Source organism: Drosophila hydei, unplaced genomic scaffold (assembly GCF_003285905.1).
Source record: "Drosophila hydei strain 15085-1641.00,03,60 unplaced genomic scaffold, DhydRS2 tig00008134-arrow-pilon, whole genome shotgun sequence".
Classification (NCBI taxonomy): Eukaryota; Metazoa; Arthropoda; class Insecta; order Diptera; family Drosophilidae; genus Drosophila; species Drosophila hydei.
The window spans coordinates 2,695,483-2,707,013 of record NW_022045843.1 but is presented as its reverse complement, the minus strand read 5'-3'; the positions used below and the strand labels follow the sequence as shown (position 1 = coordinate 2,707,013).

At 39.4% G+C, this 11,531-nt stretch overlaps 2 protein-coding genes across 5 annotated transcripts; both read right to left on the bottom strand.

Moving 5' to 3' along the window:
* Positions 1-8,799, bottom strand: LOC111604107. Of its 3 annotated transcripts, none has more exons than XM_023322012.2 (4): positions 8,554-8,799; positions 5,643-5,896; positions 2,107-2,427; positions 1-2,006 (listed from the first exon to the last, which is right to left on the bottom strand). In XM_023322012.2, exons 2-4 carry the CDS (start codon positions 5,695-5,697, stop codon positions 277-279), a joined length of 2,106 nt encoding a protein of 701 aa, XP_023177780.2. In that variant the 5' UTR covers positions 5,698-5,896; positions 8,554-8,799; the 3' UTR covers positions 1-276. The 3 variants fall into 3 exon arrangements, with proteins under 3 accessions (XP_023177780.2, XP_023177779.2, XP_023177781.2); XM_023322011.2 differs by having other exon boundaries at positions 8,560-8,799; XM_023322013.2 differs by lacking the exons at positions 5,643-5,896; positions 8,554-8,799 and adding an exon at positions 3,076-3,128.
* A 1,343-nt stretch (positions 8,800-10,142) lies between these two features.
* On the bottom strand, positions 10,143-11,300 carry LOC111604119. Of its 2 annotated transcripts, none has more exons than XM_023322027.2 (4): positions 11,265-11,300; positions 11,044-11,140; positions 10,722-10,989; positions 10,143-10,664 (listed from the first exon to the last, which is right to left on the bottom strand). In XM_023322027.2, the coding sequence occupies exons 2-4, from the start codon at positions 11,136-11,138 to the stop codon at positions 10,254-10,256; spliced, it is 774 nt and encodes a 257-aa protein (XP_023177795.2). In that variant the 5' UTR covers positions 11,139-11,140; positions 11,265-11,300; the 3' UTR covers positions 10,143-10,253. The 2 variants fall into 2 exon arrangements, with proteins under 2 accessions (XP_023177795.2, XP_023177797.2); XM_023322029.2 differs by having other exon boundaries at positions 11,230-11,296.
* Between the last annotated feature and the right edge of the window lie 231 nt (positions 11,301-11,531).

Here is an 11,531-nt window from a genome sequence, read left to right as displayed (position 1 = left end):
AACGACTTGGCATTAACTACCTCGCTATATTGCAAGCTGTTATGCGCACGCTTACATACTCTCACACTCACACACACGAACACACTTGCATAAATACCCCTTTGAACATATATATATATATATACCAATGTATATATAACCAATTTATGTTTTGATATTACAATTTTATGTCAATGTTGAGAAAGGATAAACATGAAAAGTATGTGTTTTGTCGCTAGCCTAACTCTACATATATATTTAAATCTGTGTATGATAGATGATCCAGTATGCCACATCCTACACCTTTTTGAGATAGCTGCTGGGCGGCGTTGCCAACGGCATAATTGGCTCATAGTTGTTGCAGTTGTCGCTCTCGCAAAAGGATGTCAGAGAGGCCAGTGCATTGGCTGCCAATGCCTCCACGCTGAACATGGTGGACAGATGGCCGCTGCTCTCGAACTGATTGATGATCATGTTCACCTTGCTCTTGGCCTCCGCCTTCAGGCAGGGCGATGTTGGATTGCTGCTCTGCTGCTGCTGATGCTGATGCTGCTGCAGTTCGTTAGGCGCTGTATCATAGCTGCCATCGCATAGATCCAATCCGTTGAGTAGATTCTCTTTTTCGCTCTGCTTGCATTTGGCATTTGGTGGTATGCTGGTGGGGTTGCTCGTGGCGCCACCCGTCGAACGCGAACTCTGGCCCGCACTGGACTTGTTCAGGCGACTGAGAAACCAATTGCGTGCCAGCTTGTCGCAATCCTTGCTGGGCGGCTTCTGTGGACTCGTTGGCGGTGTCTGCACCGCCTTGCGCTGCTTCTTTTGCTCCTTGAGTGTGGCTGGACTACAGCTGCTACCGTTGTTGCTGGTTAGGGCGAGCAACTCCGGTTCGTTGTTGGTGCCACACGAATAGCTCTTCTTGGCAGCCTTCTTCAGGCGCTCCGGACTCGTCAGCTGACTAGAGAGCTCGCTGTGCACCGTCTTGACCTTGGCCTGAAAATCTAGCGCCAAGTTGCCATGCAAGCTGGATGATTGCGGCTGTGGCTGTGCCTTGAGCTCAGCAGCTGCAGCGCTAGCACTACCACTCGCTATAGCACCACTACAACCTGCACCGCCACCATTGAGCAGCTCAGCTGTTTCCACCTCATTGCCAGCTGGCTCCTCGTCCATGACCAGTGGCTGGGGCGGACACTTTGGTATGTCATATTCGAAACGTTTGGCCAATGCACTCGGACTGTTGCACTTGTCGGGCAGGCGTGGCGGTGTCAGTGCCTCGCCAAAGTTGTATATGGGCGATGGCTCCTCATAGATGCTGTCATTGTTGGTCATCGTTGTCGTCGTCGAGGGCGCAAAGCTGTTTCTCTTCATGACCGGAGGTGTGGGCAGTTTGCGCAGCGATTTGAGCGTCGCCTGCGCAACGGCCTCGCCACGTATGGCCGCCTCAATGGCATGTATCCACTCTTTGGCATCGACCTCATTGTTCGCCTGATAGACAAACTTCTTGCCCGGATCGGCGGTGGTGATTTGAAAGCAAACCTCGCGACGTTTACCCTCACCAAAATGCTCGATCTCAATGGCCGAGCTCTTCAAATAGAGGCTACTGCTGGGCCGGCAAGAGGTCGGACCGTCAGCATAGCACAGCATCCAATCATTCAAGATGCCACAATAATATTTCTTGGTCTGATCGAAGAACAAACGCTTCTCAATGCGATGCAATTGGCCAAATTTGATGGAACGCTGCAAGGCCAAATGTCCAGCGGGCAGATCGGCGTAGGGGCAATTGATAAACAGTTCGTGCGCAAAGACCTGTTGGGTTTCATCTTCTCCAGGATTTTGGCAAATGTCATACAGCTGCTGCTCCTGCTGTGGAGGCTGTGAGTGCTGTGAGTGCTGTGAGAGCTGCGAGTGCTGCGAGTGCTGGGGAAGCTGCTGCTCCAATTCCAAATGATGATTGCTAGAGCAACGAAAGGTTTTATCACTGCTCAACGACGGACTGCTGCTCAGATCGATGTACTCCCTCGAGGCGCACACTGCAATTAAAGTCAATTACTGGCATGCTGGCCAAAAGATAACTACCATAGACCATAGACTATGGACTCTGGAGCTATCTAACTCTGCTGTGGCACTCACGCGAAGTCTTTGAGGCGGCGGCTGCAATTGGCGTTGCTAAAGCTGCTGCTGATGCTGATGTTGAGGACATCATATCCAGATAGCAACCGGTCTCGGAGCCCACTTCGTTGCAGCCATTTGATTTAATGGATGCTGTTGTGGCTGTGGCATCATTTGCTGCTGTTGATGTTGTTGCCGCCTGTTCGTCTGCATAGCTGTCCAGCAGCTGCTCACAGCGCTGCAGCAGCTCCTGCGTCTGCTCGGCTGCCGTCACATGGAACAGATTCGAAGTATTCTCATACTCTGATGTCGCTAGCGACGCACGAAAGTGGGCACGCACATCTAGAAGAAGAAGAGGAAGAAGCAGTAGTAGAAGAGCGTCTACAAATGGGTAATGTTAACTTAAGGCTAAATATGGCAAACGCATTCAATTTAATACGCTCCATTGAACCAAATGGCATTCAATTGCTTCGTCTGCTCAGCGAGGGGTTAAGCAACTGTTGCCATGAGTCATACAGAGTAAGAGATATGCGCTTACAGTGTTCGCCTATGAGCTCATATGAGGAGCCTAAAGAGTCAACTGCGAATTGACCGCAGACAATTAAAAGCAATTTCACTGGCCAGCGGAGAAAACAAAAACAATAAAATGAGAAATTAAATAAGAAATTTAAAAAAAAATCCAGTTTCCCTAGTTGCTTTTGACCCCAGGCACTGCCCCATCTTCCGCTGCTTAAGTAGGTTTAACGGTAAACATACACAACAACAACAACAACAATAATAATAAAAACAAAACAAAAATTGCCACAAATCTTGTTACAATTGAAAAACACGCAAAGAACTGAACAGACAAGCGTAATTAGTATAAAATAACTTTAAAAGAAAAAGAAGCAACGACAACTCCACAACGAATGCCAAATACACTTTCAAAATTAAAAAAGAAAATCAAGTGATTCTGCTTATATATATTTTCAAGTAATTCTTTTACGTTACTTTTCAATTTATTGATAAGGTTAAATTTCATTTAAAATAAAACTTAACTTCCACGAAATTTGGAATTTAGTTTTAATAATTTAGTTTCTTAAAAGTCAATCCAAAAGGTAGCTCGATTGTAAAAAAATGTACATGTACATAAATTACAGGAAAGCTTATATATAATTATAGGGAGCACTCTTTAGAGCTCCCTATAACTAACAAATAATTTATTAATATTTAAAATTTTGTAAAAAATTTTCATGTCATAAGAGAGTTTTTGTTTGCCATTTTAAATAGATTTAAAATTTTTTAATGCATACATTTTTATATAAATTTATTTCATTACCCTCAATTAGCCAATTCTTTTATTTTTAAAATATTAATATTATATTTTTATTTTTTTAATCATTAAATTTTTTAGTTACCATTTTTGTTTGTTTATAATATCTAACAGAAATTCCATTTAATTTTGGTTAAAAAATAGCGATAAAGTCTGACTTTTAGTCTAAGCAAAGACTAAGCGAATAAACGAATTATATTAAATAAATATTTATTCAACTGGGGTAACAAATCAAAATACAGAACACACCTCGCTGCCAGACAAACACCGAATCGACTGTTTATGCTGGAGCAAGAATATATTGACTGTTTTTAATAATGTATGTATTATTTATATATATACATTATACACTTTTATATTTTCAATGGCTAATATTATGTATATCTTACAAAATATATGTCTTCAAAAACATATTCCATGAATTAATATTAACTTAAATTCCCTTTGACAAATTATATATATTAAATCAATTTAAGTTATTTTGTCAGTTTATAAAGTATTCCAATGCTGTGTCATATTGACACACTGAATCATTAAACCCCGCCAGAGTAGAGCAGAACTTAAATGCCGACGCGTTAAGAGAAGGGCTTTAAGCAAATGCTATATACATATATTATACAAATACATATATATATATATATACAAGCCTGCATAAACCGGCGAAAGACTGGCCAAAAAAGAGCCGCAAAATGGGCTTTAATAAAATTTGTACAATATATAAGAGGCCAAGTATGAAGAGAACAAAGCGCATTAAGCTCAAAGTCGCGTTTAGAGCCAGTCTCTGCCTCAGTCTGCGCCTGCGCTTCGGCATCCATCGCGCTTCTCTGGCTTCTTTTCAGCTCCAGATCGTGGACGTTGGTCCATGGCATGAGTCAATATATATACTATATATTCTATCTGAGCGTTATTAATGTTTCGCTGTACAAGAAAATTGTATGGCCGCAGGGCGAGTCGCCGCACATGAACATTTCTACAAGTAGTTCGGGCTCGAAAGTTTGTTTTGTTGCTGCCCTGACTTGAAGTTAATTAACAATGCCTTCTAAATTATCTAGATACATAGGCGGTAAATGCGTAGCTGCTTTAATATTCTGTTTAGCTGCACACATAATTGTTTAATAATGTTGTTTTAATACCCTCTACTTATAAAATTGTGCTGAAAGTGGTTTAATAAACGCTGAAGAGCGACATCTAAAATGGCATTAAGTGCAAATGGAGCTGGAGAAGATTTGAAGACTGAATAATAGGGTAGACTTGCTAGGGGCAGAAAGATGGGAAGAGGGTGAGGTAGAGGGAGAAATAGAAGTAAAAAGAGATCTCTCTATTTAACTTTATCTCTCAGATAAGCAGAAAAACAGAATATGAAAGAGAGTAATGGAGACAGATAGATATAGAGAGAAATATATAGACGGAAAGACATAAAAAGACTAGCATAGAAGCGTCAAAGCGATATATATATATAGAGGGAGCTCTCTCGCGAGTGAGAAAGTGAGATAGTTGACAGAGAAAAAGGCAGAGAGTGTGGGTACTGTCAGAGACTGAGAAGAAACAGAGATAGATAGATATATATGTAAATAATGAAACCCTTATCAAAGTTATTTTATTTTATTGTTGACCTTATGCACCAATAATTTTAATTTATTGTTCTCATTGATTAACATTTGGTTATATAATTCTTTTAATAATTTTAAATATTTTTCTTTATATTTTTCAATATATATATTTATATATTACTTTTTTTATATTAAAGTCTTAATTTATTTATTTGCCTTTTTAATATTTCTAAATTATTCAATTTGAATTATGTGAAAAGTCTGAATTTGTTAAATAAATGAAAGATTGTTAACTAATTATTGTTGTCATTTATATTATTTTGCTAAATACTTTCCATAAATATTTTGAATATATTCTTCATATCATATTTTTAATGATTTTATTGTACTTTTTTTTAAATATTTATATATGGCATTATATTATTTTACTTTATTATTATATATTTTATTATATACATGGCAACTCAACGATCGGCACGTTCCGCTAAAGCCTACACCTATCAAAAAACAAATTACATTTATTTAAATACATAAATATTATAATTTACTCAAATAACAACTTTGGCAGGGTATGCCCGAGCCACTCATGCCCTGCATAAATATACATACATATACGTATGTGTATATACGTGTGGCTAGTTAAAGTGTCCGTTTAGGCAACTATTAACTATTCTATTTAGTTGCTATTCACTTACCCAGTAGAAACTGTTGAATTTCAATGCGCTTCGAGGCTTTTGAGTCGATATCCATGATGTCTCGCAAAACGCGTTAATTCAAAGCGTTCAGTGTTAATGTTTATGTTTATATGGCTTTTGTAGATCGTTTGATTTGGGATTTGGGACTTGTGTATGTTTTCCTTTTGCTATTGTTGTTGTTAGCAATTAGCAGTTGTCTGTGAAAATGAACTCGCTCACAGTTCGACTAAATCACATGCAATGCGAAACACGCTCTATAAAAATTGCAGTAAATAATATAGATCAAATATTACTAACCCTTTTCGCACCACAGTTCACTTGCACAAGAGACAAAACCCCGAACTCAAGAATTAAATTAAGCAACAAGCAATCATCTCTCCCACAGAGAGGGCGAGGAACAGAAACCAATCCATGCTATGGTCCGTTCAGAGTGCGTTTATAAATAGATCAGTTCAAGAAGATCTAGAATAAACAGATTCTCTCTTCAATTCTGGCTTCAAATACCCTGCATAAAAATGGGGAGTGCCTGACTGCCTACCTACCTACCTTCCTGTCTGGCTGTCTTTATATATTTTGAGGATTCATTTGCAAGACAATGGCAGCTGTTCACCATATTTGGTGTCTGCTGTACCTACGCCCATTGATTTTTAAGCAAAAACTTTTGTAATGGGTATCTGTATAGGGTTCATTGACTTTCAAAAATTATGCCAAATAACGAAGCATCGGATTGTCGTTGATATAATAAGCCCTTTGATAGAAATCATATCCGATATTTGTTGAACTGATAGACTCGTGTCCATGTATTTGTTTATACATATATCTTTATTTAGATATCCATTTTGCTAAAAATAAAAAATGTATTTAGACTACCTTTAAGATTCTTAGCTTATTTGTTGATATAAGCGCTGAGAGTTATTTAAACATATTATTTCGACATTCCTAAAATTTTTGATTATTTCTTTGCTCTTGATATCTCATGAATATGTCTATATGGCAGATATAATTTTTAATTTAGTTATATTTTATTTTATTTTATATTTTAATTTTAGTTATATTTATATTTAATTAGATCATATGATAATCTTGTCTTTGGCTACATAAGAGTTCAGAGTTATTCAACGATATTATTGCTTCTATTCAATATATATATATATATATATATATATATATAGGGTTCATTTTCTATATATATCTCTCTCTCTATATATATATATTTACAGTTTCATTGAAAATATATCAATCTTTAAATAACGATTAAATTTTCTGATCTGTTCTAGAGATATATATATATATAGAAAACGGTGTTTCTGCAATTTTTAATTTTTGCTCAATTCTAGTTATCTTCAATCTGACACCTTTTGACTGGATATAACTATTCTCTAGGTATGTATATACACTACATATATATTTATCTATATCTTCTATTATAATCTTGCCTTGCTGTAGAAGAGTTCTAGAGTTCAGTTCAGTTTCTGAACTTTTTCCCATCATATCTAGTTAGTACCTTAGTCTGATTTCTGCTGAATATATATACCTATATCTACACTATATGTATATATAATACACCAATATTTCTCCTACTTTTCATCTCCAGCTTTAGTTTCTTTACTCGAATATCTAGTGGATAGATCGACCCGCTTGTTGCATTCCAAAATATCATATATTGTTTTTATTTTTTTATTGTCTGTTTTGTTATTGTTGCTTTTATTTGGTTGCACGCTTCGTTTGGCGCCTGTGGAAAATCAACGCAGCGCCGATGACGTTATGTTTTTTTTTTTATTTTTGTTCATCATTAGCTGTATACGAATATATGGCATATGTATGGGTATATGGATATGTATATTTGGTACGGTCTGTGGCTGCAGTCAGCCTATAAGACTGTGTGAGTCTGTGTCTGTTTATACATATGTGTCATTAAATGTTATTACGAAATGGCTTTGGGCCGATTTTCATAATGCGATACTTAGTTTATGCAGTGCCGCTTAGCACCTGGGCAAGGGTTGCGGCAGGGGGAAGGGGTGGTGGTATGGGGGGACGTGTGTGTGGCAGCCTCTAGGCTATGCGTCTGTTCTGCGGTTTATTTGTTTGTTTGTGTCGCCTTTTGTGGCTAAAACTGGGAATAGATTATGTACACACAGAGAAAAAGAGGGAGAGGAATAGAGCGGCAGAGGCAGTGGGAGAGAGACTTGTGGGGGCTTAGTGACTGCTGCTACCACTTGGCAAACGCTAAGCTGAAGCTGGTCTCTTGCCCAGCCTTTTTAATTGTGACTCATCCGCAAAATCCAAAAAAAAGGCAACGCGTGTCGTTGGCCATAAAAGAAAGAGAAAGAAATATGAGAAAGAAGGCAGGAACATCTAAACATTTCTCTTCTAGAACTTTTACTTTTTGCACGCCTTTTCTCTCTCTCCCTCTTTATTTATGGCACATCAAATAAGTAGTTTGGCAAATGCTATTCGCCTTGCTGTTTTATATATTTTCTTTTCTGCATTGAGCTATAAACAATCGTTATTGTTAATTAGCAGTTGTAATTGAACATATCGAATTTCTGTGTACTGCATTTTCTCTTCTGGTTCAGGTTTTGGTTCTGCTTCTGACTCTGCTTAAGTTTTTTTCTATATAAATATTTGATTTGGGACTTCGGCATTTCAAATTGTTTAGTTTATATGGCCACAGCGCAGGCGTGTCTGCTGCGTTGCAGTCGCTGCGCTGCTGCCTGCATTTCCGGTCATTTATCAAAATGTAAACTGCATTTCCTGCGCTGCAGTCTTCAAAATTAATTTGAAAATCAACTTTGGTATTCGATTTGTTATTTCTCTCCTTTTCTTTTTATATTTTTCTTTGATTTATGCTTTTAAATTTTGCATCCGGTTTTTCACTTGATTCTTTGTCACACTGCGCCTTTGTTTTTACCCATACACTTTGCTCTTGCTGTTTGCGTTGACGTCGACGCCGGCGTTGACACCTTTTCTGCTTAAGCTTAACAACAACAGCTTTTCTGTAACAGCGCTCTCCGTAGAACCAATGCGAACGCAGACGCAGTCGCTTTTCATTGCGAATACGTTCGTGTACGAGCGAGCGAGATGGCGCGACCGCAAGCAATCGAACGCTTTACGCGCACTATGCGAATTTTAAAGCGCGACTCTGTGTGCGCGGCCGTGAATCACACGAACGCAACTGACTGAAAAGCAACAGCAGCGCAGCCAAATGACTAGAACGGCTGCCGGTCTGTTGGCTTCCCCACAACATGTTCGTGGGGGAGCCGAAGCTGAAGCCGACAGCAAACAGGCACACACGAAGCTGCTGTCTGATGTCTGCTGCTTTGTTGTTGTAGCTGTTCTTGTTGCTGCTCACTTTCTTTGTAGAACGCAAAGTTTTTAATACTCAGTAGGCAGTGCGAAGGGAAATGAAAGGAGGATAGCCTTATATGCATGAGCAAGTGTGTGTGGGGGAGGGTGACAGATGATGAGCAGCGACAGCCGAATTACGGTATATATGTGTATTGTGTGTAGTTATAGTCATATGCATACTTAACATTATGTGTGTTATCATGTTTGAGTAGTTAACAGGGTGTCGCCTAGTCGACTACTCGCGCTTGCAGTGGTTTTGTTTTTATTTTTGGGGGAAACAACAAAGTCAGTTTTGTTGCATAAAACTAAAAATGTAAATTTTAAATGCAAGCGTTTTTGGCCACTTGAGAATCGACGTTGCCGTCTTGACCAATTTCGGCCAAGCAAACAGGCTCGCCAACCCGCAAGAAACCGAGAAACACAACAGCACAGAAACCAGAAATCTTCTAAGAAATTGCCAGCCAAAAAAAAAGTAAATAAAAAGCAAGAAGAATCAGAAGTGGCAGATGTTGTTGTTAGAAATCGGAGCCTTGCTTAAAAGCACATCTTAGGATGTGTGCGTGTGCGTGTGTGTGATGCCGATAAGCAGACAGCTAAAGATAGAGAGACATATTCAGATACAGATACAGCTATAACTAGCTGTTGCCTTGAAGGACGTGTTGCACAGGTAAACAACTCAATTTTTAATTAAATGTTGCTTGAAATAAATTAAAAGAATTGGATAACCTTGGGCCGGGCCTCCCTCCACTTGAGAGCCAAGTGCGTGACTACGTGTGTGCGTGCAGGGCCGAAACGGACAGGTTCCCAGATATGGCAGAAGCCAACTGCCAGCTCCCAGCCGGTTGCAACAATCAGTGCCACTGATTCATGCCACAATGCCTGCTCTTGTTCCGTACACGTATTTCGCTAATGCTTAATTACAAGTCTTTTCATTCAAAGCAGCCAGATTTTCGTGCACTTGCAGGCGTTTCTGCTACGTTTTGCTGGCGTTTTGAGACGCCAGCCAGCTGCTGCAGCGCATTTGCTTTCGTTTTTGTTTATTGTTCAGGCTAATTATCTGCTCGACTTATACAGAACAACTCGATGTTTGTACCTAAGCGTCGTTTTTTTGCCGTTTGTTTGACGAACGATTGCAGGCGTTTTTGCTGCGGTTTTAAACGCGTCATTTTTTTTTTATTTAGCTAACTAACTTGGTTGACGTAACACCTAATTATTAGCTCTAGTTAATCAATCAAATAGATTTTTGTACTTAATTCAAAAGTTTTATTTAAGAAACGCTTGCAAACGATTTTGCTGCGTTTTACTGGCGTTTTGTGACGCGTGCGTTTTTAACTGCGCTGCCAACTGCAGCAGCGCGTTTTGTTTTTGTGTCTTCGATTGCACTTTTTGCACGGGCGTTGGCGTTGCTTTCGTTTGCTGCTGCTTCTTCTTCTTCTTTTGTTTGTTGCTTTGCGAGGTTGTTGTTGATGTTGTTGCTGTTTTTGGCGCTTTTGTTTGGTTTTGCTGTATTGGCATTTTTAGCTTTGGCCCCGCATTGATATCTTTATTTGTATGCTGTTTGTTCTTCACTGTTGTTGTTGTTGTTGTTGCTTGCATTGTTTTAGCTTTGGCGCGCTTCTTTGGCTTTTCCAGCGGCAACATTGTTTTATGCTCGCACAGGTCGCACTGCACAGCCTGCAAAAGTGATTTATGATAAGTTGACAATTAGTATAAAGGATTTATACTGCTTACCACATTGCTGGCCATGCACTTCTTTAGCCATTTGGCTCGTTTTCTGGCACCGGTGCTGAGCACTCCGCGTTGCTGTTTGGCCTTGACCGCCTCCAGCTGGGCAATCAACCTGCGCCGTTTGGCATTACTGGCTAAGCGCTGCGGTTGCAGATGCAACTTGTACTGGCCATCGCTCCATTGGCTGCCACAGCGCACACACATGCGAGCCGGTCCGATACTCTCTTCTGGCAATTGTATGTTGTGGCGGGCAACCTTGCGACTCGTATTACTATAAACACATTGGTTTACTAATATAATCATTATTATTATAAATAAGGCTTACATGTAGTACGATTTAAGCAATCGTTCGGCGTGTGTTTCTGCGCTCAGCTCCTTGGCACAGTTCCACAGGTGATTTACTCTGCGCTCTTCACCCATTTCTGCAATATATAATATTTAGCTATTTCATAGCCAAAACTGACAGCACTGATGGCAACTCACGTTGCAAAAGTGCTTGGAATACACTTACTCAGCACACAAAACCACAACCAATTCGCAACTTACCAGCATATGTGGCAGATTTATATAAATATCTGTGTTTGTTTATTTATCTAATTGCTACACGACATTCATTTAATTATCTTTATCAATATTTAAATGAACATCAGCCTCTCGCGTTTTGTTTTGGTGCTGCCACTTAAAAACATCGCAAGTAGTTGCCACCTACAAGACTTATCGATGACAGCAGAGCATGTTATGTTAGGTTTCTGTTATTTAACGTATGTTGCTGTAGACTCCAGGCAGCTGTTAAACTTAAAAGTGTCAATTGGG